General features: G+C 33.9%; 1 protein-coding gene across 1 annotated transcript; it reads right to left on the reverse strand.

The window, feature by feature from the left end:
• Nucleotides 1-6,631: 6,631 nt before the first annotated feature.
• LOC128994793 (XK-related protein 6) lies at nucleotides 6,632-25,266 on the reverse strand. Its single transcript, XM_054419571.1, has 6 exons — nucleotides 24,782-25,266; nucleotides 22,452-22,553; nucleotides 20,993-21,207; nucleotides 14,757-14,912; nucleotides 13,124-13,351; nucleotides 6,632-11,963 (listed from the first exon to the last, which is right to left on the reverse strand). The coding sequence occupies exons 1-6, from the start codon at nucleotides 25,129-25,131 to the stop codon at nucleotides 11,647-11,649; spliced, it is 1,368 nt and encodes a 455-aa protein (XP_054275546.1). The 5' UTR covers nucleotides 25,132-25,266; the 3' UTR covers nucleotides 6,632-11,646.
• Between the last annotated feature and the right edge of the window lie 1,941 nt (nucleotides 25,267-27,207).

Raw genomic sequence — 27,207 nt, forward strand, 5'->3', positions numbered from 1 at the left:
GGATTCTCGCTACCTTTACGTCCACCAAAGATTTCATGTGATCGGCTTTGGCTATGATACCGAAATTCCTCTTTTCAATAAGTCTTCCAAGAGCATTCTCTAAATCATTGCACACCATACCTCTTTTGAATATTTCAGCCATCTCAGTATCTCTGTTAATATATTTGTATTTCCAAGATTCAGGGATACACATGTTGAACCGGTTCTTGTAAACTTGATGAACAGTTTGTATTCCATGTTCGTATGAGGGATGGGTCAACATACTGTAAAGGTTTGTACTGAACATGATTGTTACATGCATACAGAACAGATACCAGGATACTAGCATGATTCTCAGATGCATAGTTTGAGGGGGTTTGATAAAATATGTACCTAGAAGAGCTCCGAGTAGAGAACAAAACATGTCACTCCGTTCTTCTAAACTGCCCATGACATAATATATTGAGGAAAACAAAACACATACAATAAGGACCACCAGCCACGTAGGTCCAGAGAGGAAGTTGTAAATGATACTAAAGTAAGAGTACTTATCTCCATCCGGAACAAACCAATCCATTGATGTAAAGCCGTAAGTGAGAGTAATGTCTATCTGAAAATGGTTATTCCCTGGGGGTTTTAAACCTCCAAATACAAGTTCTATTTTGTTGTTAATCAAGTCTTCCAATAGTCCAGTTAATGTACCATTTGTCAGGAAATATAAATAAGCATCACTATCTGTTATTCTACGGGTTATAATAGTTATTGAGACATTATAAAGTTCAGCAAAGAGCTTTAACAGTTCTATTTCAATTCCAGATTTGTAGATCATAATATGTCTATTTCCCCCTGTGACTGTGTATGGAGGAATAGGATTATCAACTGTATGGGCTGCTAACAGGCAACCGTAAAATGATTTAGGATTAACAAAACTTAATTCATTAAATTCATTCATTTTGAACGAGTTATTTCTAAAATCCAGCGCTTGCAATTGTCTTGGACTAGTTATCGTTCTACAAGTTTTATACAATTTTGAAAAAGGAGAAGATGTGATAACACTAACACCATATAAAAGTAATTTCTTATCAAGCAAAATCCAAACTTTAAAGATGTTTCTTTGCCATAGGTAGTTGAAGGTTCTTATTACAAGGTGGGTGATCTTCGAATTTGACTTTGGTGAAGTGAATAATAAAAATCTGGCAGCCGGATTCCATGATCTTTTCTGGTGCTTCAGTGAAGTTAGTACACTTTCAAGTTGATTTAGTGTTTGGTAATTGTCAATAAATATAATATACACATTGGGATAGGCAGTGAGAACACTTAAAGGCTGAGGGATTGCGTCTGGGTAGAATATTGTAATCTGATGTCTGCTGAATATTTCTCTAAAAACAGCTTCCATTTGAAGAGACATAGGTTCTGTCGATATCACTAAACTTACGAGTGGATCTTCCTTCAGGATATTGTGGATAAATAATTTTATGTTGACTACTTCTGGCAGTTCTGAGGCTGATGCATTAAATGGAATTACAGCTTCAATGTTATTTCTGATCAAGGTTAACAACATGGAATATACAATGCAGCTGAACATATTTAATTTGCTGTTTTTGTTGCAGGTTATGAAGTAAGATTTAGTTTTCAAATATTTTTCCTTTCAAACTAGACTCTGGCTTCTCACAAAATCAAAAATAAATTAGTTAACCTACAGTGTGTTGTATTTTGCAGACATACAATTGATTTCATCTTTGTTGAATTTTTAAGCACGCAAATACCTGAAATAAAAGATGTTGGCATTATTTTCTTCGTGCTAGGGTATGGAAGTATGCTGCAATCCTGGGCAATTTATTTTTGGAGTAATCAGCAGAATTCTTTAGCACTATTTCTATATTATTAAGAGTTGAATTTATGATTCATAATATTGAAATGTAGGACCGGTTCCATCTAGCATTTACTCTGGATACTCCAAATAGATTTCTCATCCTTTATTTTATGTATATATCTGTGAAATTTGCGATAATGTGGCTTTAATGTTTGTGAAAGTTCATGTGTGTAGTCATAAACTAACTTTTTCCAAAATTAAATCATGGTAGTTGTCGTAGTCACATAGGCTTAGTCTATATAAAATTTTGGAAGACAAACTGAGAATAATAATTTTAAAAAGCTTTGATTTATACAGTAGGAGTCTATTTGTGAAATATGTACAAAACATGAGATCTTAAAGTAATGCAATACTCTAACTAATGATGAAGTTAGGACCTAAATTTAATTTTTTTCAAGGGGGGAGCTTGTTGTGTGTACCCCGGCAAAGCTGGGTTTTGCTGCTAGTTCAAAATAAAAATAAACATTGAAATTTAGTTGTGAAGAAGCACAACTGAAATGCAATCACACAATAAAGGTGGACTATTATTATTAATTATTAGCCTATTATTAATTCAAAAGCAAAGTGTAATCCAACTTACTTGATCAATGAAAATATTTTCAAAGGAGGACAAAATGAAGTTATGTGAGTAGTATGTTGGATTAACTTATGAACATCGTTAAAAATATAAAACATTACATAATGGACAAGTCTAAAAGTTTTATCCATCAATGTCATTGAATGTATGATGGATGGATTAAAGCACTTACATTTTACATGCAGTAAATAAGAGTAGTTAACAAATGGGCTATGCTTGAAAAAAACATCATTTACTTGTTTTCCATTAGGGTACCTAATTTCAGCTCAGCTCTACAAACAGAAGAGACTTACCGTATGCATAACTGTAATGATGCTTTTAATGAGTGATAGTTTTTGCATGTTTTCTGTGATCATACACTAAAAGTGTGTTCTTCAATTAATGTATGGGCTTACTGGATAGTGGAAATTGTGTATTGATTTGGGGGAGACCACAGCAGAACAGTGTTCCAACACCACCATTCTGGAGATGTTTTTTTTTATCCTAAAAAATATAGAAAGCCCTTTGTTAACTAAAATAAGAGGGAGAAGACATTTTATGTAACCAATGGTTGGAGTTCAAAGAGATCGACAACAGTTATTTTTACATTATTTAATTGTCATCTTAAAATCTACAACTGAAAATAAAAACACAAAACGCATTTATTTCTTAACCCCTACCGCGCTACAGACATGTTGGATGGCCTTGATCGTAAGGCTACATACAACTATCTACTACGTTTTCCCAAAAGTCAAAACTGATTTTTAAAAATAATGATTATAACAACAATAAAAAAACAATATAATAACAAACAAAGTTTTCCACAGAGTATGTGAGTGAACTTAACACTTGCTAGTTAGTCCGTCCACTGTGCTGTCGTCTTTCATAGCAGAGACCGGCAAGTGTAGCGCGCCACCATTTTGAACAATCGGAGGGCAGGGAATGTTGTTATTGTGATTTTCCAAAACCAGAGATGTTCCCTAATAGCAGCTGCTCTCTATCGGCAAAACTGGGAACTACCAAGACCAGCCAATGCACTCTGTATTAAAGGGCAAGTATAGTCGTCCATAGTGTTTAGAGCAAAGGGAATTTCGGCGAGTATATTCATCTACAGCGTGGTAAAGGTTAAAATAATAACTATTGTTTTCTGGGTTTAATCTCTATCACGGTATGAAATTTGTGTCATCCTCTGCTCCATTACACTCGCTGACCAGGCTGCACCAACAACCAAAGCCACGGCACACAATTCCTGTTACCTAGCTTATTTTCTAATTGATTTTAATTTTGGTCAACCCGGGTTTCAGAATAACAAGGTTTGGTTTATAGATGTTTAAAAGTACTGATCCTATGAATTCTGTTACTGTCTTTGTGCTACTATTGAAACTAGTGTACATGTTGCTCGAATTCGAGAAACTGCAAAGTATTACAAAAGTTATTTCAAAACGAATAACAGTCATCATTACAATGAGTTTAAAAAAGTCATTTCAAATATTACCAAGGTGTGTAACTCATGGAAATACTCACGATGTATATAATAGTTCGATATAATCAACATTTCCTACTAGGGTTGCTTTCAGAGAGGTGAAAGCCAGTTGAGCGGAACAAACGTGATTTGGTATTTGTATAAGTAACTAAATGCAAAAAGGTCAATAGATTTATTTACTAATGCTGGTTTTAAAGATTAAAATTATAATAATTCAAATTTACCTCTTCGAGAAGTGTAAGGTAGTTTTGACCAGGAAAATATTACAGTAGTTGGAATCTGATATTAACATCCAAAAAGGGCATTAAAGTATAAAAAAGAGAAAGGAAATTTTATCAACATTTGAAATGACTGAATTGTTACCAAATAACTGTTTCACAAAATGCAGATTCCATTTTCAGCCGAGCCATTAAAATGAGGATTTGCCGAACAATTATTAATATTACAGAATAGTATATAATGATATCCAACTTTTCACATTCCATAAATTATATGTTAGTTTTGCTATGGTCAAAGATCCAAAACCAAATGTTCTCTTTTCTTTTGGTCAGTATGTAATAATTTGCTAGAATCATTGACTTTATATAAAGTCAAAGCTAGAATACTGTAGATGGTTTGTTAAGTTAAGACCATATGCAAGCATTTTTGAAATCGTTTCCCCGTTTAACCTTAACCAACTATTCCATTCCAAAAGATAAAAACTATATGGTGCAACACAAATAAACAACCCGATCACCTACCTATAACCTAAACTTTACCTTCCTAATCTAACCTTACTTCAAAACACTTAATGTAGTCACGAATACTCATAAACCCCGACCTACCTCCCCACCTGCCTAAATTAGATCAGTGTTCAATCTGCGTTTCATCAATAAGTGTAATAACTTACTGTACCGTTGATGTAATTCAACTTAATATAACCTATGAGGTATTATCGGATTAAATACCGATTTCGATGCGGTTCGATATATCGCTTATTAAATCCTGATTTCTAACATTGGCTGTTTCTAATCAGCTGGCAACACAAATAGCTATATAACCTAGGAACCTAGGTTCCCAAGAAAGTAGTCACCGGTCCCTATCCCTCTGCTCCTTGTTTATGCTCCGCGCATTGAGAAAGTAGTTCCGTATAATTTCTCGATTTTCAGTGAATTCCGCGCCTTAAAAAATGTTTTAACGGCATTTTCTTGTTTATTAAAATTATAGGAATGGTTTAAAAACGTTTAAAAGAAAAGTATAGAAAGTTCAGAAATACCTTATGATTCTCTTGTTTACATTTTTCTTGTAAACAAAAAAACTGTCATAGCTACTTTAGTCCCATAAGCCTAATGTTAAAAATTTGAAATTTTAAGTTCGTTTTAAATTGCATTAGCATTATCTAATTGAAATTTGTTTGTTTACAAACCATCTCATTATTAGTCTAAGTAGTCTTGTTAAGTTTGGCTGAAATGTGTTCAGCCGTTATTGAGTGATGGTGTTATATTGTTTGCATTGAAGTTGATCCCAAAGAGCTTCGCTCGCTCCGCTCAATAAATATTTTATCATATTTCATAAGCTGATATTGTTATTTAGTGTTTTCTACAAACATTTCCTGAATTATAGCCGTATAAGGTTATCCATGTTTATCTTTGTTATTGATAATGTAGCCTGCAAGGTACCACGCTTGTCGCCAGCAGTAAGTTACAAATTTCAGTCATTTTTAATAAAGATAAATTTTTGTTCTCATTACCTTAAGGACTTCCTGCATAACTTGTCTGTTACACTTGTATTTGTTCAATTGGTGATCTTTTGGTTAGTTGCAATAACGTTAATTATATTTACCTAAAAAAATTCAGAGTAAACAGCCTGATGTTCTGTTGGTTTTTGTTTCCCTTAACTGTAATTAAATCCATCAATGAAAATGTTAGTAACAGTTCCTTGGATATAGTCATAGGCTATTCTTCTAAAATCACTTGACTTTTATGGAAACATATATTAAATGTACTTGACATATCAGATTTATTTAGCCTTAGAGGGCTTTCCTCTGCAATGATCACAAAGTTAAGTCCACGTTTCCTACTAAAAATTGTAGCACTTCGGCTAACATCCTCGTTCATCAATTGTAGAAATCTTCATCTTGTAGGCCTTTGTCATTATATAGGCTAATAACGATGTAACGATGATAAATTCTTTAAAAACATTATCTCTATTTCTTCTCTTGGTGGAGTTCTATGACTTTTTATGTTTCCATTAAAATCGGTTCAAATCGGTTCTTTCAATATTTTAATACTTTTTATTGAAATGGCGACCATACAAAGTAGGTATTTTGAAAGCCAATGATTTTCAAGAAATACAGTACTGTGTCTATAAACCAGGTCAGTACAATTTAATTTGTGTTGAATTACAGCTTAAATATTAACAGCAATTAAATTATCCAGCTGATCATAATGTAAACAAATATGTTCTTCACAACGATGACATTAACATGGGAACTTTAAAAGCCACTGGGGCAGAACCCAAGGACTTTTTCACAAGTTTAAGGTCAGTTTGCAAATCTACGCAACATGCTCTTTCTAATGAGATGTACATGATCAAAATCGGTTAAGAAATGGCAAAGGAGTTCAAAGGACAAGTTTCGTGTTGGCGTATTAATTATATAGATAATAGGGATGGCTTACACTTCTCCATAGGTTCTGACACACCAATACCTGGAAATCAAGCACTGGGTGTAAAGGAAACAAACTAAAAGTAGTTTCTTGTCAAGATATGTTTATTTGTTTATAAAACCGGTATGTAATACATTGGCTTGTCTTCTAAATAGGTAAAAAATAAAATACAAAATGTTTACAATAATTCTTAGTCATGCCTAGAGAGCTTTTGCAGACTACCATGTGTTTGTTGCACTAAAAAGCTTGGACAAATTGTTTTTTTTTAAACTACCTTACTTAATGACTGGCAAAAATCTACAATTTATTAAGGTTTTATTAAAAAAATTAACCAATTGAGTATATTAAAAGTTAAGTATGTCTAGTTTTTGTTCTGTTTCTATATGATTGTTCATTATTTCAAATTAAATACTGCACTCTAAATCTACCTAATAATTCCTAATTCGTAAACGATTTTTAAGCCAGTAAATTTAAACAGCTAGATTTAAACAGTATAATATAATTTTCTCAACTATCTAATATCAAGTAACAATTTGAGAGGAAATGCAATTCACGCTCTTTTTGTCAGAGGGAATAACAGTAAATGCAATTAAAACATTAAGTACAATTCTTAGTAAATATGTACATTTACTTACTAAAATATATTGTTCTCAATATGTTCATAATGCATGTCTTACACACACAAAATTAATATACTATTAAAATATTACATTCAGTCTATCTGTACAAAATGTGAGAAGGTAATTTGGTTTTAAAAGTGGTTTAGCAGTTTTCTACTGGTTTGTTCCCAATATATTTTTAGAGACAATTTAAAAATTGATCTAACTTGTGATAAGCTAAATGAGTTCAAGCAAAATATTCTATTTATTAAGAAATGTGGACCTTTTCCATTAAATCACTACCACCCTGTTTTCTGGTTAAAATGTTGTAAATGTCTATAAAAATGCCTACTTAGAGTAAAATTGGTTTAGAACTGACACATAAAGTAAAACTTCAATTGTTATTGGTGGTAGTAAAAGATGATTTATTCAAGGAAATAAGACAATTTAGTTCTGAATGGGGAGTAGTTCCTGTCTGTAATTTATCCAAATGATAATATAAAAAAACACATCAACATGAACACATAGTAGATTCAAATAAATATCACAATTGAATCAAGTTAAATCTTTATTTAATTTGAAACTATTAATTAAATTCATTACTTCTCATCTTTCCCATCCTGCACTTTCAAGACATAGACTACAAGTTACATTGAGATTATTATGACAGTTTCAATATCTCTTCACTGAAAAAAAATCAAAATTCTAGGCACAGCGCAATATTTATTATACAATGTAATATAATTACAAAAAGTTGTACGAATCCCATCTTAAAAAACAATTACAAATTATATAATGTTTTTGTTTTTTCAAATAATTTTAAATAAGTATATGAGGGAGACAAAACATTGAAAAAAACAAAACACTTGATAGTTTAATACTTGTTTAGAACCTATTGGTGCTACAATCTTATATCTTAAAACATACTAATTTGATCACAATTCAGACTAGATTGATTTATATATTTTGATTTGGACTTCAACTAGGCTCACTCCAAAGATACTCTGGTAATTGAAGAGGTTGTTTAATTTACTTTTATTCTTGGACACCCTACACCTAATTTTTTTTTCTTGTTATGATAGCAGTTGTAAGGCAACATGCAAAACAATTTGAATAATGAGATGTTTGACTGGGAGGAAGAGAAGTAGATAAAAAATTAGTGGGTGAAAATCAAAATTGAGAATATTAAATTTGGTAGCAGGTAATAGTCAGAAATTATTTAGGGTTTAATGGAGTGTTTGCCAAATCCTCGATTACATAGGTCAAGTTTACTAACATCAAGTAAACTAGCCAGCAGCTAGCCACTAGCCAGCAAGTAAGACTGCTTGTGGGTCAGTAGACCATACAACTCTCGCTATTACCCTTTTCCTTTCCTCCAACTTAAAGAGACTAACCCTACTTGTCCCTTATGCTATAAGCAGCTGTGAACTAGGTAGCTCACGAGGAAAACAAGCCAGTTAGCCACTTATCAACTCGTCCTCCTTTAGTTTTAATTTGGCAAGGATGGATCAAGCTCTGTTCAAACTCTACAGGACTTGTCAAGGTATATGATGGTGTGACGAGGATTTTTTGACAACTACACCTGTTATTATTATTATGGATTTTTTTATGGAATGGAGTTTAGCTAAAGCAAGGCGCGCACTGAGTCGACTAGGTCGACTACGGCTTTTTTTAAATGTTAAAATACACATAATCAAATGAGACGCAGCACACTACACCGGTCAAGCTCGGCGCACCCTATACGGAGCAATTCGGCTTCGGCGTCGGTCGGTCCTAGGAGCGACTGAGACCTCTCGCCAGATTGGTGGGGAGAGCAAATACTAGTGGTAAGTTGTAAAATAATAAGTTAATTTTAGAACTGTTGTAAATTTGATGGCCCATTAAATAAATATTGATTTGAATTATATACTAATAAACAGACTGCTCCGTTTTGCTTTAACCTACAATCTTATTTAGTAATATCTGTCAGTAGGCCCTAAATACCAATATTTCAACTATAGATCCCATCTCCAATAATTCATGTTTATGCCACCTACAGGGCCAGATTAACCAGTAGGATATAGCTAAGGGTGGCGATCACCAATTTGCCAGTTTGCGGCGCGAAAACTTTAATGTTTGTACATAATAATGTAGCATAAACAATAATTTAATCATAATAACCTGATTTAGGCTAATTTAACACATTTGTTTTTAATTATGAACACAAATTATTTAATTATGTGTAGTTTTTACATATTTGTAGATGGTAAACAATCACTGAGCGTCACGTATTTCCGACTGGTGTCAAACGGATGGCCGGTGCAGTGCACGGGTAAAATGCCAGAGCCAGGTAAGTAAGGCCGAGCCGTAGTCGATTCAGTGCAGGCCGTGTTTTACTTACCATAGTGAATTAGAGCCCCAGGGCTAACAAACATAAATACACAATACAATAAAAGGTTATAAAACATAGCACTTAGGCATTTGTATTCTAAGAATTTGCAGTAAGAAAAAAAAACAGAAACAATAATCCAGCAAAACCTAACTACCACTTCTTGGGTATTGATAAAGCAGGAGTGGACTATGTTCCTAGGTGTCAGGCACACGACAAACTTGTCATTCATCCTTTACTACTGGCCTTTAATATGTATTTATGTATGTATTTTAATATGTATAATAAGTATTTAATATGTATTTTCAAGAAAAAAACACTTTAAAAACTTTATGGAGGCCAAACAGCATCAATTCGTTCTTGAATTATGTTGTTGTAAAAAGCATTAAATAATGGAGATCCAAAAGAGTTTATTTGGAACCTTTTTAGTGTTAATGCTATTTAAAATGGGACGGCGCATCTGTGTGCACTAACACAAAATATGAATGTAGTATGGATGTAGAGCAAAATGTAACAGCAAAGTTCATTTAATAAAAGCCCAATGATGACGAACAGCTGGGCTTAGTTTCGAATTTTCAAAAAGCTACTGACTTTTCTCACGATTGAACCGGCAACCTTGTGATTCTAGGCGAGCACTACAACCAAATAATACTGTAACTGGTAAACATAGAAGTGGGCTATATCTGTGTGTCGATGATTCTAGTTTCAAATCTACCCAGGAGCAAGCAAAAATGACTGCTTTCCTGGATAAATAATTCCTGGATGAGCAGCTATTTATTGGGTAAAAATCTTATTTGAATCACAAAATATAATTTGTATAAAATGAAACCAATATAATAGGAAAGATCATGGACTAATAATTAAGTATGACTATAATCAATCACACTTTTAAATGTACCGGTGCCTATTTTTATAGATCAAAATTTAGATTAGAATGATGAGGTATAAAACATAAATATTATTCTATTGTAGCTAATATTACTTCATAAATTATATATGTTTAACATATCCATATTTATTTAATAATGTCCCTGTGGAGCAAATACAAAATAATTTGGATCATGTATTTAAAAACCCAATGAGGACATGATTTCACCCCAAATTATGAAGAGTAAAAAAATATGCATAAAATCTTCTTAGTGGGTAACTTTGTGGATAGTACCATAGAATTTACTAGTGTTTAACGATATTTTGGCATTTAAATTACTGTTCAATGTAACTTACGTATTTCATACTTCTATACAAACAAATTGTACAATCTAAGGTTGACTAAATCCTTGTACATGAACTTCTGATGAAAATTCAAGGGTCAACATGATTGGTTTTTGAAGGGATTGGCATATTTTGGCGTTGAAGTACATTTTAGAACAGATATTTAACTTACAATAGTTTTATTTCAGTTATTCAAAATGTATTTTTTTTTTATAATTTGAGCACCACATTTTTTTAGATAATGTAAAAAGAACAAGGCATATAATAGGGTTTTATTTGCCTAAGTTTTAACACTAAAGGTTCTTCTCAGTATTTATTGGAACATTATGGATGGACAATAAGGACTTTACTTTAAGATAAAAGAATTAAGGAGATAGATAAAAAATAAAATAAATAAGTTAATATTGGCCCAGTAAAAGATCATATCTTTCTCTGAGGATTGTTTCACTACAATGATTCATACATATATCCATGTAAAAAGTGGAACTATGCATGATAAAGCCTGAGTGAAACTGGATAGATACAACTAAACAAATAGACTAGCATAACCTAACTAAACAATAGAACTCAAAGATCTAGTCAGAGGCCGAATTTAACTTCTCATTCACTCAGAAAAAAATGAAAAAGGACTCTTCTCAATTAAATAGGAACCTACAGACCAGAGCATAAAAACAGCAAGTAATAAAGATTTTTTCCAGCTCAATGAAACCCTACCTATAAAATTCTATGCAATGACATACATAGGAAATACAGTAGTATTTTGTAGACTATAAAATTTGTAAAATAATAAATAAATAAGCTAAATAAGTTGGATAGCACTTGTATCTATGGTTTACTTTCTGGAAAAAATCTCTCTTACTCACCTATTTCCGTGCTCATAGTTATAATAAAAACAACAATGCAACTGGTCAACCTATCAACAACCGAATCATCAAAGTACGGGTTCGAGATTGCGCGTTTCTTCATTTTTACATGTGTCCGTTTGTGTGGTTGAATCTGTAATAGGTTCTTTCGCTGTGTACAAAGACACCCCTACCTTTCTAGACGTTTCCGGGTGGAAGAACTTGTAGTACAGGATCATGAACACGATCCCGAGCAGGAATGGGACGATCCCACTGATTAAGAATGGAAGGAAGTACCACGATGACTGCAATCGAGAGTCAGCAGTGAGAGCCCAAGTTGTGATAGCTGCTGCGTTCTCTACGAAGCAAATCGGGTAGTAGATCAGATACCGGTTCCTGGTACTTCCTGCTCAGAAAATAACTTAAAGTTACTAAAAATATGTCAAAATAGCTGTGTACCCGTTCTTCGGATGGGGATCTTGTAGCTAGCTGAAACCTTCTTATAATCAGAACAGCAGTTGGTTTGCATATTTAGTGTGAATTTTTCCAAATATGCAGGCACAACTATTATAGGAATACACATACACCTTCGCAAATACAATATCTGACAGTTATAATCCAAAACAAATAATTAGCAAATAAATGTCACCCAGATATAAATCTTGTCAGTCTATATAACTAATGTAAACTAAAAAAAACTAAAAAAAAACAGCTTTATAGATCTATGGTGCATAGCCCTAAGGTAAAATTGAAAGCTGCTTCACACACTAGATAAATTAGTTCACCATTGAATAAGAATAAGAATAAGAATCCTTTATTGTCATTAGACACGGTTGTGCAATAGACATTGTCAAAGAAAACTATAAACTAGAAAATGTAACAGAGTCATGAACATTATTGCAAACTTTATTTGCAAACATTTAATGTAAACATATCAGTGACAGCTAGAAAAAATAATCTATCAAAATTCCAAACAGATGATCGTTATTTCATAGATGATGTATTCTTTAAACAGATGATTAGTATTTCATAAATGACATAATATGTGGTAAAGATTGGTGAAAACTAAAAAAAAATCATACAAAATTAGGTTTTTGAACGTCAGTTATTTTATTTCAAAAGTTGTGAGGCCATATTTTTATGGCTAAAGACACTTTTGCCAATCCAGAGAATATAAAAAGACTACTTGAATCCCAATCGATGCTCTCGTTTTTCAGGATAAGGCTGTGTAAAATGCCTTCTTGGCCGTGACAGACAGACAGATGGAAATTGAGATAAGACTTGTTTCAACTTCTTTAATGTAAAAAATTTAAAAATAACCAAAAAGTTTATAACTCTGAGCAATGTACAGAAAAAAAAACTCTAATTTCAATTATATGGATAGGACAATTTTCATTAACTTCAGTGGTATTTCTGTTCCAAATGAGTCAAAAGAATAACAGAGGTTATTTATCTTAATTTAAGATCAGGTTGAAACTTGTTTAAGTAAATATAATCTTGAAGTCCAAGCTGAAAGTATTAATCGACACAGTTGCTACAGAGTAAATGATGTAATAAAATATTTACCGTCAGATGGTGTTAAATAAGTGAAAATGTAGACAAGACCCAAGATGGCGCAGAAAACAAACTCGTAGAGTCGTTCGCTCCGTGAAGATTTGTCATTGATGAGGCTAAACTGTGTGCGCTCGAATATGGAGAGCCAGAGTGTCATGAGCAGCCAGTGAACGGCGCATGCTGCGCCAGTGCAGATGGGGAACGAACTCGCTACAGCTGATATGGAAAGGATGCGCGATACTGTAAACAATGTTACATGGCATCTCAATATACTGATGTACTATATCACTTGTTTAGTAATCCAATGGTTGCTGGAGTAAATCTGTGACATAATTCATGATTTAAAAGTGGAACGAGATAACTCTATAGTCATTGGGATTTCAATTAGTAATCCTAGATCGGCCAGTCTGAGCCAGTAACAAAAACACGACATCTCACACAATTATGAGCAGGGCATAGGGCAAGGCTACAATAATAATAATAAATCTTTATTGTCGTTTGGTAATATAAACATTACAATAGACAAGGTCAACATGTTTTGTTACATATGTTATATAAAATATTAAATATTCTACAGAAAATGTTAAAATAAAGTTGAAAGAATCTTAAAAGGATAAAGCATCAGTAATAATAAAAACTTTGAAATTAACAGGGAAAAGACCATAACAAGAACAAAGAATCATCAAGACTGCTTGGCCTCACATTTAAGCGTTGAAAAATCTACATTCTGCAAAAACTCCTCAACTGAATAAAAAGCACGACTTGTAAGCCAATCTGATAATTTTGACCTATACACATGAATACTTTCCTGATTTCTAAAATATATTGGAAATTTATTAAATAGTTTTATTTGCAAATATTTATAACTTTTGATAAATTTTGATAGCCTGGCTTGAGGAATATATAAATCTTTTGATTGTCTGGTGATATACCCATGGATTGAGTTGCAAGGAACAAATTTATTCAGATTCTCTTTAACGGAAACTAAATTGTAAAAAATGAAAATATTAGAGAGTGTCATGATTTTATTTTCAGCAAAAAATGCTTTGCAACTATCCGGAATTTCAAACATAATTCTGAGAGCCTTCTTTTGCCATGTAAAGACCCGGTGAGCTCCTACAAGTTCAGCAAGTCAGCAAGTAAATAAGTACACTTGTAGGCTTGTACAACAAGCATTTCTCTAATTAAATCATTCCTTCTACATGATAAACTAACCTTAATTGTTCCTTATGCACAAGCAAATAAGAATAGCCAGGGTATCATGGCTTTTAAGTTTTAAGATCTAGTTAATTCAAAATCCTACGAGTAGCATGTTAAGATGCCGGCAGAGTCAACCTTTTTCAGAGTTCTTTAACATCAGTTATCAAGCAAGTGCACTGTACTGCCAGGTGTGTACTTGAGCATTTACAAACTCTCCCTGTAGCTTATTTGTTTATTTTTTTAGCTTAAACTATGCAACCACTTTTTCCTTGACGAGTTAATGAAACTATCGACACACCAATAGTTGCAATAAAATTTGTTTTGTGAGTTTGCAAATAGAGGGATACCTAAAAGGCACCTCTTACTATTACAAACATAAGCTCTTAATAACCTTACTGTTAAAAAAAATAAACCTTAAATAATGGTAGAGGTTTATTTCACTAACCTGTGATCATGAAGTGCCAGAGAAACTGCATGGCTGTCCCAGACCATGTTAGATTGGTTTTATCTTTCTGGCAAAACCGGATGGATCTGTGGTAGGAGGCCATGGACCAAGCCATCGACAGCAGCGAACTGGCTATTGAGCCAAGCTGATGTAGCACTATCACCAACAATGTTACGATCACAAAAATGTTACAGTAAAAACAATATCTACAATAAACATAAAGGATTCCTAATGGAATTCCTCTTAAAATATAGGGGAATAAGAGTTTATGGGAAGAATTGTCATAATAAGTGAAAATTTTACATTCTCGAGGTTTGCAACTTGTGCACTAAAAACAAGATTTCAGCAATTTTTTCAAGCTGTTTTGGAAATCAATATGCTAATAAGGTACCAGTCACAAAACATTAATTATTTAGTACCAATTAAACTGAAATTTCAATATTTTTCATTTTCTTTTATACTGATGGCATTTATATTTAAGATCGAAATCATAAACATTTAACTGGCCATTTTACAGTTTAATAAAAAAAAACACTTTTTCATGATTTTTTAATTGTCTTTGAATTACTTTGGGCTAGTTATCTGTTAAAAGTGGAATTGATAACAAAAAACAATAACATTTATTGTATCTTTATTGACACTGACTTTTTGAAATACGGCAGTGTACGATTATTTTGTCGTACAAGGTTGGCAACGCTCCGTGCAGTGGGCGCGGCCGGGTTAGCGACTTCCAGAGTTAGCGAATTCCACCGCGAGACAAAATCGAGTTAGCGGGTTCCGGAGTTAGCCAATTCCTGACTGAGACGGTTAGCCAGTTCCAGAGTTAGCCAGTTCCGACACACGACCGAGTTAGCGAGTTCCTGAGTTAGCCAATTCCTACGTCTCGAGAGAACTTCTAACAGTGTTACAGAGCCTAGCCTACTGAAATTGGAGTTTATTACCTTTTGTTATTTTTAATGTTAAAAACGACATTGCTATAACTTTTAGCCATAGTAATATTTTACTTGTTATTTATACAAATGTATTGATTTAAAAAAATTTGCATAGGGTATTTATGTGAATAATCACACTTTTGTAAACTTAATATGAAGAATAAACATTTAATTTATAAAAATTCATTTTAAACCTCTACGAAACTAAGCTAAAATACACGCAAGTTCTTAAACACGGAAAACAGATTTATGTTACATGTTATAAAACCGTTTTTAGATTGTACACCTAAGCACCACTAGTAAAAAATAGTAGAAGATATAATATTCATATAATAAAACGTGACACGGTAATTTTAATTCACGATTCTTAATAAACGAATTGACGGATTTTCCTGATTTGAGTGTTGGGTTTCCTTTATATTGCTTTCACAATCGATATAAACTATTCCAAGCCATTGCTCGGTTCACCGTTGCCCAGTACTGAGCTTCACAATAGACAATAGCTTGTTTTTGGATAAGATTAAGTAATTTTAGCTATGGCCACCAATTCATAGAATTGTAACAAACAAGAACGCCTGGGTCCATTTAGAATCAGCCTAGAGAAAAACTCCAGACTTTTAAAAAGTAGGCCTACTGAAAGACGTAAAATTAATATTAATTCAACAAAATTAAGAGGATGACCCCGGGTCTACACTAATAGCCTACGATAAAAGAAATTTACAAGTTGTATTTATGCATAGACTAACTTTTAATGCAATCGATGAATACATTAGGCCTACCACTTTATAATGTATTGATAAATATTTATTTAAATTCAATAGCTCTATTTAAAAATACATTACCACTACAATGTAATTCTTTAATGACGTTTAACGTGTAAATTTTATTATGATTTATGATTCAAGGTTACAAGCCCAGTATATAAAATACGAACTCAATAATTTTATTTGCAGCAATTTACAAAATGGTATTTATTCGAATAAAAGAAACAAATGGCGGACTACGAAAATAGATATTTAATAACATGTAATAGATCCAAATTAAATGTGCATTTTTATCTTTTTGCATACCAATAAGCTACTATTTAAATAAGAAACCCACATATAAAACATACTCCCTTATATTAGTACATTTCTCATCCTTAGCTGAAGACAGTTTTATTGTTAGTTCTGTCCGGTGCACTGTCTTTAGAGGTCGTGTTTTGTTTACAATTGTTTCTTGTTTTCAGTAATTTAAAACCTCGTTTAACCAAATAAAACGTTCTTATCACAACTAATAACCTAGTAACACGTCCCCTAGTTATATAACCAAACAGTAAAGAACAAATTATGAAGTTAACTATAAAATAATAGAAACACAATTTTGTCGACACTAGCGATCAGTGTCACCGGACATGAACTAGACACGAAAAACGAGCTTCAAAGTTTACAATGGGATGTAAAGTTTACTTGTGTTGGTTAGTCTATGGTAAGACTATAATGCATTTTCCACAATAATAATCATAGGAATAATGTTAAACATACTTCTGAATATATTTATTTTATCGACTACGTTGCTCTTACTCCTAATTAATCGTAGGATACGACATTATGGTACCGATACGATATAGGTACTACACTTTCGGCAACACTGGCCAAAAATATTCGTGCTTGGCTCCCATTGGACGGCTCGCGAGGCTCCTGATTGGGAGTTAGCGAGTTCCGCCGAGGGACCGAGTTAGCGACTTCCGTGCGAGGACGGAATTCGCTAACCCGGCTCTAGAGCGGGTTAGCGGGTTCCGGAGTTAGCCAATTCCGAAACCGAACAAGTTAGCGAGTTCCTCTCATCGACCAAATTTGAAGATAGGGCGTTTTAACATGGGGTTAGTGAGTTCCAGAGTTAGCCAATTCCGCGGACCCGTTCTCTCTGATTACTATGTTCTGCCTGCCTTTTGTGCACAAATCATATGTTTTATTATATTGTTAATACTCTATTTACATTACTTCACTTGTTTACATTTTATCAGTACTTTAAAAATCATGTTCATTAAACCATCTCTTGAATTTTATCTTTTTAATTTTGTAAAATCTAATCAATCATACTATCTATCAATAACAAACATAAAAAGTATTTTTAAATAATCGTTTTACAGTTTTATTGTTTTTAATAGTTGATAAAAGATATCCTATAAATGAATGTATAGCCTATTAAAGAAATAAAATGGGCTTTTAAAATATAGTTTGGTTGTATGTCCTTTGAACTTAATGCAATTTGCTTAAAAATAATACAATATTTAAAAATAAGTACTAAATATGATGGAACACCCAACTAACTTATTTTGGTTCTGTTGTTGTAATGTTAGGTTTATATAGTTGCAAATAATTTTACATTTACCTAATGTGCGTGGAATAAAAGTAACGTCTTTGGAAAAGTAGCTAAAATTGTAGCTTAGCTACATTTCATTGTAGCTGTAGTTGTAGCTAGCTACTTTCTCGGAACTGTAGCTGTAGCTGTAGCTAAGCTACTTTTTTGGAAATGTAGCAGTAGTTGTAGGTAGCTACATTTAAAAAGTAGCTTCCCCAACACTGCATTTAAATAGTATTAAAATCGTATTGGTGGGTCTGTTGTAGTTAAACACTTCTGTGATTTCATCAGTGTAATATGATTTTATTTGAAAAGAAAATATTTTTTGGGAAGACATATTCTAACTTCAAAGGGAGGTATATCCGTTACAGTGTAAGATTGATTTTTCCTTCGTCACGTGGCGTCAGTTCATATCGTACTTCTGTGCCAATGAATGAACCCTCTAGCATAGTTTTGAGAAATTGATTGCGGGGTTACTGTTAAAGCTGGATTTCCTTGACATGGGGTCTCAGTCTTATCAATAACATAAAGTTGTCAAAATAATCTCTCTACGGAATGTTAGGTGTAGTGGAATACTTGAAGTGAAGTTGGTGGCTTCATTGGCAACCAATAATGCAAATGACATAGCAATGGGACATTTCCAAAAGCAAAAATACTGTAAATTGGCTGTTACGTATATATTGACGTTTACATAATGTTAATCAACGTATCTTATAAAGGGTTATGTGATCTAGTTTAAAAGGAATATGACCTTTCTGTCATGACAGTAGCTGCTTAAATCGTATTTTCTCTTTGTACCATATTTTACAGCCCAAATGTAGTGTTATTTTCAATAATGTTACCAACCCAGTGCGCCAAAGTCCTTAATAGGCCTATAGGCAGCTGGGAGGTGCAAATAATTTGTCAAGATGGGTACTATTTTAGGCAAGGTGTCTATGTTTGGATGTTATTAGACACGATAAGAGCAGATATTTCTACATAAATATTTGATATGTGTAGAATAATATGATAAAATGTAGGCTTAAGTGGTGAGAAAGGCAGACACCAACCCGTACAATATATATAAGATAGTTCAATAAGAAACAATTTAAGAATTGCTGTGAAATAAGGATTTTCCACTGGTTTCGTAATGGAACGTTATAATGCAAAACATGACATGACATGATAAAGAGGAAAATCAATTTTAAAATCAGAAAATAGCATTGCAAATACTTATTTTGTAGAATTCAGTAACTCCCAATAAATGTGTGTTGTTTGAGATACAATTTATAAAGGAACAGCTGTTTTATTAAAAAGTATTATTCACATGGCCAAAATGTAAACAACTCTGTGGAGGGAGCTTCTAGGGCAGAGCCCTAAGTGATTTTGCTTAGTTTTTCTTTTGATAACTCATCTACAGACCAAGACCTTTCTTTGGACACCCCTACCAAGTTCCTACGCCCAGCCGATCTCTCAAATTAGTGGGGACAAAGTTTCCAATTAAATATTTCAATTCCCCATGTTAATCTTATGGGAGAAAATTCAACTTTGATGGCCTATGGGGCAAAGCCCGAGGATTTTTATTACAGGAATTGGTGAAAGGGGGCGTCTACACAAAAAATACTTTATTTTGACACGTTGTTTGTAAAAATCCGTCCATTATTAACGGAGGAGTAGTGTTTTGTAGAAATCGCCTTCACGTATTATATATAAGGATACCCCCGGCCTTTTTGGGGTGATTTCTTGTTTAAGGATTTTTTCACAGAAGGCACAAATATTTGATGGAACCATTCCTTAAAAACAGACTGTGTCATCCACCCTCTTCCTTCATTCTTGTAGTCAACAGGCAGGTTGACTTTTTTAAATTCCCTAGAATTCTTTGCCGTACCGATCTTTAATAAATCTATCTAATTTATGTTCGCCACTTGCATTCAAACTTGGGATGAATGTAACTATGTCTTTGGCCAGTTTTCGTCCTGGGGCACTTGCTTCTGCACGGTGAACAAATGTCTTCTTTGTTAAAAGACGGTAAAATAACCAGCTTTCATTAGCATTGTAGACTTGGTCAGGAGTTAGTCCAAGTTCCTCAATGATTTCCCTAAACTTTTCAATATAAGGGTGGACTGCGCCCAGATCACAAGTTTTTCACCTGTCACCTGTGTGTTTTTCACCTCAGTAAACGAATGCCAAGAAGTTTTTTTTAATTTTAAAGCCATCCTTCACATGCTTTAAAATTGTCTTTCCCCATTATTTTTTCATAGAATATTTTGCCTTTTGTTTTACAATTTTTCCTGATATTGGCATGTGCCTATTTCACTCTTTCATGAGCCTTGCATATAGGCCATCCTCAACCTGAGGAAACTCGCCCTTCTTCAATGATTTTCGAACATTTTTTACATTGTCACTGCTTTCACAGAATAATGATGATATTTTTCATGGTTCTTCTGTATCATGGATAGTAGCCTGGCCAACTCCATTGAGCCGGCTCCCGCGACGGTACAGTTAAATAAACACAGGCCTGTATTCCGTCCCCGAGAACCTTTTGTTAAATGTTAATATGTCCGTATGTGTTCGTGTTTGTGTTCATGTGATTTTGACGACGTCCAAGCGACCGACTGTGACAACAACTATGCTTTGATTCTCGGCACGTCCTACGTGACCATGACACAAATGGCGTCGAAACCATGGTTGTAGCTTCTATAAAACATTTTTGAGCTGTGACGAAAATACAAGGTAAATAAACCACTATTAATATTTGTCTTACCAGCTCAGGGGCAAACCACAACAATGAGTAAATTGAAGAGGCCCTAATTTTGATCCATGTGGAACACTACCTACTAAGCTCTATTCAAAAAAATATTTGATTCTGAATTTATCTTTGATGAAACATGCTGAAATCTGTTAGTAAGATAGCTAGAAAACCAGGAAAAAGATGAACCAGATATCTCAGACAGTCTTAATTTCTCCAAGAGTTTTACTCACACTGAAAAGTAGATCCATGTCCTCGCTCCACAAGTACAATAGCCACCTGGAGTATCTGCTGGGGAGCCGCCTCAAGGAAGCACTCAAACACTCGCAGCAATGCAACGTCTGAGTCCTCCTTCAACATCAGTTCGTAATACCTGCGCTGACTCACACGGTCCTTGATACGCTCAGCCCGTCGTGACTTCAGGGCATAGTCCAACGAGTCACAATACCTGATAACAAACAAAAGTGTAGAGGCTTAATCATAAAAGCTCTTCAAACATTTAAATTTTTTTGGATGGCTAATGATTGGTATTTAAACATTATTTCTGAGGAAAATGTACATAGGCTAAATCATACGATTTATAACAGTGCGAGTTCATACTTACTGTCAGAGAATCTAACGTAACACTTATACAAATACACGTAATAATTAGCTTATTCCATAAGTAATAAATATTTAAACATGTTCAAACTAAAATTAAAAATTAATCACACACTTAGATAGTTCATAACAAGATGATTAACAACACGAATATTATAACAGAAACTGTATTGATCATAAACAAATGATGCCACTATCTCGAAAGCAAACATGTTTGTATTGTTATTTAAATTAAACTGTCAAAAAATGTCCAAACCATATGTTAATGTTATCAGTGGTTTGAGCTAGTGACTTTTATGTTTATGATGCAAACTGTTCCTAATGTTTGACAACAGTTACATTAATTCCTTTAAAGTCAACAGTTGATCTTATGACTTTGTTTTTGTTTCAAAAGTTTGACGGCCCGTGGGGCGGATTCCTTAGAGAATTTTAACGAATTTCCCATAAAGGGAATAAGCTATTACCGTAGTACTCATGGTAAGACCTAGACCCGGGACCGATTGACTTTTTCGTGTTGAGGTCCTGAGGCCAAAAACACCATCCATATATATATATATATATATGTCCGTTAGCACGATAACTCGAGAAAAAATTATCTGATTTTGATGAAATTTGGTATAAAAGTGTAAACCTACATTTATTCATGGGAACGGGGGTTTATGGGGTGTTTTATAGGGTAAAAATTGGGTTTTCCCATTTTTGACCCAAGAAACATAAAATTTAACAATTTCTTTCCAAACCATTTTGAAGAGCTTAAAAAAAATTATAATTTGTTGCATTGTTATGTGCCTAATGGTTACGGAGAAAATAGTTTAAGGAGACTTTTTACTGTAGGTACCTACAAATCTGATCAGGCAAATGGAAATTCACTTAGTCTGTAGGTTTGCAGCGGCAGGGGTATTTTAACACCATATAGATGTTAGCACTCAGCGATATGGTCTTTATCACCATGCAAAATTTGAAAATGATTGCTTTAGCCGTCTAGGAGGAATTTGCGTATTACGAAATGCATAAAAGTCAACGTATAAGAGCTTGGCTCGCACCGCTCAATAAATAAAACAGGTGATAATATTCCATTATTTAGGTACCTACCTCATGATTGGAGCAAGCTGAAACAGCAGAACAAAAATGCGTATAGTCCACTTCTTCACTGCCATTTTTGTGACAGATGCAGCCTCTGTGTCAAACATATACCTAGAAGAATTAGGCTAACATAAAATTAGCTGAAACAACTAATGTACCTACCTAGTAAAAAAGAATCTTGATCACTATATATTAAAGATGTGTTTCCTATAAACAGGCCCAAAAGTTAGTCATGCTCAAGGAAAATTGGTAGGATCGCAGAGTAGTAAGGTACTAAGGAAAGGAAACATTCAATGGTACACTTAAGTCGTGTCTAGCACCAGTCGCTTGTGTCTAATGCAAATTCTATTCGTCCCCTTCCGCTCTCATCTTCCCCCTCACCATCACGTACTACAGTACTTTGGTAATCGATCAAATAAATCATGTTAATGTTTGAACATCCTATGGAGTCAGATATATAAGTTTTGTGTTGCGATGGCTATCAATTTGCACCGGATATCCCTTCACCAGTTGGTCGTCAATAGACCCAATCAGAGACTGGTAATGAGTTAATTTTAGAAGAAGTCAAATATTGAACTGGTCCAGAGGCTTTGAGAATTTGGGGAGTCTAGAGATCAGGGAGCACAACTTTGGCTAAGGAAGGCTAGGTATACATTTAAATTCTGAGAGTTATTATTAGTTCCAAATGGTCTGAATGTCAGGGACATACTGTATTTCCGAATAGGTGGACCAGGCGTGCGCCTAGGGCGGCAAATTTTAGGGGCGGCAAAATGTTGTAAGATAAATTATCAAAAAGGTGTTAATAAAAAAAATACTAAATGTTGAGAAATTAAAACTGTGAAAAGGATATTTTTAATAGGCCAACTTTGATTGAGTATAAAATGATTTTAGAACACATTAAAGTCAAAGTCGAAAATTTCATTATAGGCCTATGGCTTTGCCTTCTTTTCCGTGCTGCCCTGTTGGTCTTGCGGACACGTCGTGGCTCGCGGGAGTGGGCTGCCGGCCACTGCATACGCATAGTGTAGGCCTACCTCCCCCTGCTATCGTTCGTTACTACGCAGCAGCAGCGCGTACAATGTCACAATGTACAATGTCACAATGCACATTGTACGCGTACAATGTCAGTGTATGACATTGACATCTGTAATATGGACATAAACTAAGAGAAGCTAGTGATGGATCTGATCACTTATCAGATGTTGAAGATAGCTTCTTTAAAGAGATTGTAGGCCTACACCATAAATCCTATATTGAAAGTGTCAAGGCAAGACTTAAAAAATAAAGGAAACCCCAGCTAAGATGAGAACAAAAATTATATTAACTTAGGTAAACTCGAACTTGATGTCCAAATGTCCAAGTAAAAAACCTAATAAAATCCCTCTGCTAAGGCTTTTGAAAGAAATTAGAGAAGATCATCAATCAGTTTGTCCAAATGTAGATGTAGCCATTATGACTTTCCTGATTGGATACAACATCATTGCATTCCATGTATGCAAAAAAGAATCACGTTTTGCATAAAAACGAGGAAACAAAAACGTCTGTAAAAGAGGGTTCAAAATTTTATTAGGCTAGATTTAGGCTACTGTATTGATGCAGCATGCAATTGCCGATTATTTTCTACAAAAACAGCTGGCAGGGCATGTATTGGGGTAATTTTACGGTGGTCGGTGAGCGCACTGACGACGGTGGGGGAGAGGGGCGTCTAACTTATTCCCTGCCTAGAGGCAGCAGATAGGCCTAGTAAAATACGTCCCTGCTGAATGTTATGAACTAACTTACATAAGTTAGGCTTACGGCTTACCCTGTAAATTTGTTATTAACCATATGGAATAGGCCCTACATGTTTTCATGGGAGGGGAATAAAACTAATTCCCATAATTACCAACCAATCAATTATGTAAGATGGGCACGCCACTATGTGCGAATTTTAACCCAAATATGAGAGAAGGATGAGTGTAGAATGAGTGACGCGATCTTGTAGTCTTGTTAGTGACTAATGTAATGTGATGTGTTGTAATGTTCCTTAGACACAGCTGTTAATTAATAGCCCATACAGCAAATGGCAACTAAAGGACCTAAGTTACAGTTTATAGTGGAATCCGAACATTTTTTTCTTGTAATTAACGAATTTGATGTACCTGCTTAACTTAGCCTAGGCCTAATTCAAGAAAATTCAGGAAGGGATAAGCAAGAAATCCAGTTTAGACAGTATGTTATTATTGCCCCTAATACAGATTGTTGCTCCCTAGCACAGCCCCATAGCCTAATAGACTAGGCCTAGCCTAGGAATAATAAAATAAAACAGCATACATGTGCTTAACTTGTGTAATACTTACATTCTTATACTTATCCCAGTATTTACAAAAGCGGGGAAGAGAATGAAAACTACTGTGAGTACAAAATAAACTGTTTGTTTATGTCTAAAATATCGATAAGCCAGATTGATATCTAAAGCGACGTCTATAATATGACTAAATATTGAAACTAGCAACACTAATATATCCCAGTTTGTAACATGTTGTGGTTCAGGAATACTATCTATCTCTTCTGTTGCACTTTCAGGATCCTCATCCTCTTGATTTGGTCTTATCATATCTTCTTTTATTATTTCTATGTCTTTAAAGCTATCCTCCGTTTTGACATTGTCATATTCCGGGTCCATTTTAAAAACTACGAAGTAGCTCATTTAAATCGGGCTTATTGTTAACTTATACACTTTGAAATAATCACAACTTTTTAGTATGGTGCCTTATGTATGATCCATGATTTATTTTTGAGTCGCTTTTAGAATTTAAGCTAGATGGATTTAGTCGTGCCGTGGTCGTGGTCGATGACAAAAACAAAACACAAAACGAAAACACAATCAAGCTTTAGCAGACAACAAATTTGACACTAGTTCAGTCACTCAGTTCAGTTCAGTTATCTTATCTTACGACCGTCTCGCCGCAGTAATAATCCTGTATTTTTTTAGAGCTTAGGAACATGTTCCTAGCGGCCACGGAGCGGTAACAGAGCGGCCGTGGTAAGATTACTCATTCCAGTTGAGAAGGAACTGAATAAATGTAACAAAATAATACAACAAGGACATTCTTGACTCTGCCTTTGCCCTTTAATTTGTCTTGTTAACAATTAATTGTTTTGTTTATTATGTTGTCGTTTTTTTAGTGGTTCCAGTTAGAATTATCTCTCTCTTTATAATTAATTAATTGGCTCACCCAGTTGGAAATACAAGATTAAACCCTTTTAGATGGTTGCCTTTGATTAGATTACGGTACTTTGCCAGAGTTTGGTTAAATAAACATTTCAAAGAACGAAAAAGTTAAACCTTAAAAAGTGGGTTTTCCCATTTTTGACAAAAAACATAAAATTTAACCATTAGCAATTTCTTTCCAAATCATTTTGTAGAGCTTAAAAAACAAATAATTTAGTATATTGAAACATTATTGTGGCTAATGGTTACAGAGAAAATAAAATATTAATTAAATTTAATACCATGTTATTCTTATGGAGAATAAGTAAACTGTTTTAGTTTGCTTGTCTATAAACATATTTTGATCAAATTTGGGAAATGCATTCATATCTTACTAAACTATTAACATTTCAAAAAAAAAAACTTTTTGACCCTCCCTGTTGCATCAAACCTGTCCTAAGTACTCGACTACTCGTTAAACTAATTATTATATTTAAATAGGGAATGTGATATTTTAAGGAGACATTTTAGTGTAAATCCAATCAGGCATATGGGAATTCACTTAGTCTGCAGGTTTGCTGTGGCTGGGGTATTATTGAGCGAAGCTCACTTTCCCTCACTTTGTAACTTCTTTGTAAGAGCATCAGAATGTAATGGCTTGACCAATTGATATGAAATTTGGCCAACAGCTAAAGAATACTGAGCACAATGTTTATGGTAAAAAATATTTGCAAATTTCCTTCTGGATTTCATTTTACGGGTCACGCAATTTTGCTTGTTATTTTAATGTAAGTTGAAAGAAAAATTATGGGTTTATGACATGGGTTTATCTCGTTTAATTTAAATAAGATAAACATATGTTAATTGTTTGTAACTGTTTTGTTTACATTTCAATGTTTACTTTCATCCTAGGTTAAGAAGCTCAAGGATTGTCAGCAAAGCTATTGCTATCAATCGGATGTTGCGTGATGCTAACGAAAAATCTATGGACAAAGTATTGTGTAATGGTGCACTTGGCTTTGTAAAGGATATACTCTCCAACAGAAAACCGCATTCCGATGTCAGAAATTCCGTTATGTATTATGGTGAAATTTGATAAATATAATGGACCCACTTTAAACGAAAGGTGAAATACCTATTGTTATCCAAAGCTCAAGTTTCAAATAAACCAACGTATCTTGTGTAAGGAAGCAATTTCCACTCAAAGTAGCGTAACAATACATAAAGCACAAGGTGTAACTGTGGACCAAGCTGTTGTGGACATTGGATCTTCAGAATATGGCTTAGGGTTGTCCTAAGTAGGCCTATCAAGTTAAGACATTTGAAGGCCGCCTGCTTCTGGATCCACCATTTTCACTAGACCGATTGTTGTCAATTAACAGACACGGATCTTGGGCAAAGAAGAAAGAAGCTGACCGTTTAAACTAAATGTCAAATACACATGTCTAATAACCTTTTATCAATTCTTATTCTTATTCTTAACTAAATAAATGAACTACCGGTATCAGATAAATTTGTCATTCTTTAGAACTTAAATAATATCGGGCAAACAAACTGTGAATCTGTTGAAAG

This window comes from Macrosteles quadrilineatus, unplaced genomic scaffold, assembly GCF_028750875.1.
Source record: "Macrosteles quadrilineatus isolate MER2022 unplaced genomic scaffold, UCM_ALF_1.0 Scaffold_5__1_contigs__length_97177068, whole genome shotgun sequence".
Lineage (NCBI taxonomy): Eukaryota > Metazoa > Arthropoda > Insecta > Hemiptera > Cicadellidae > Macrosteles > Macrosteles quadrilineatus.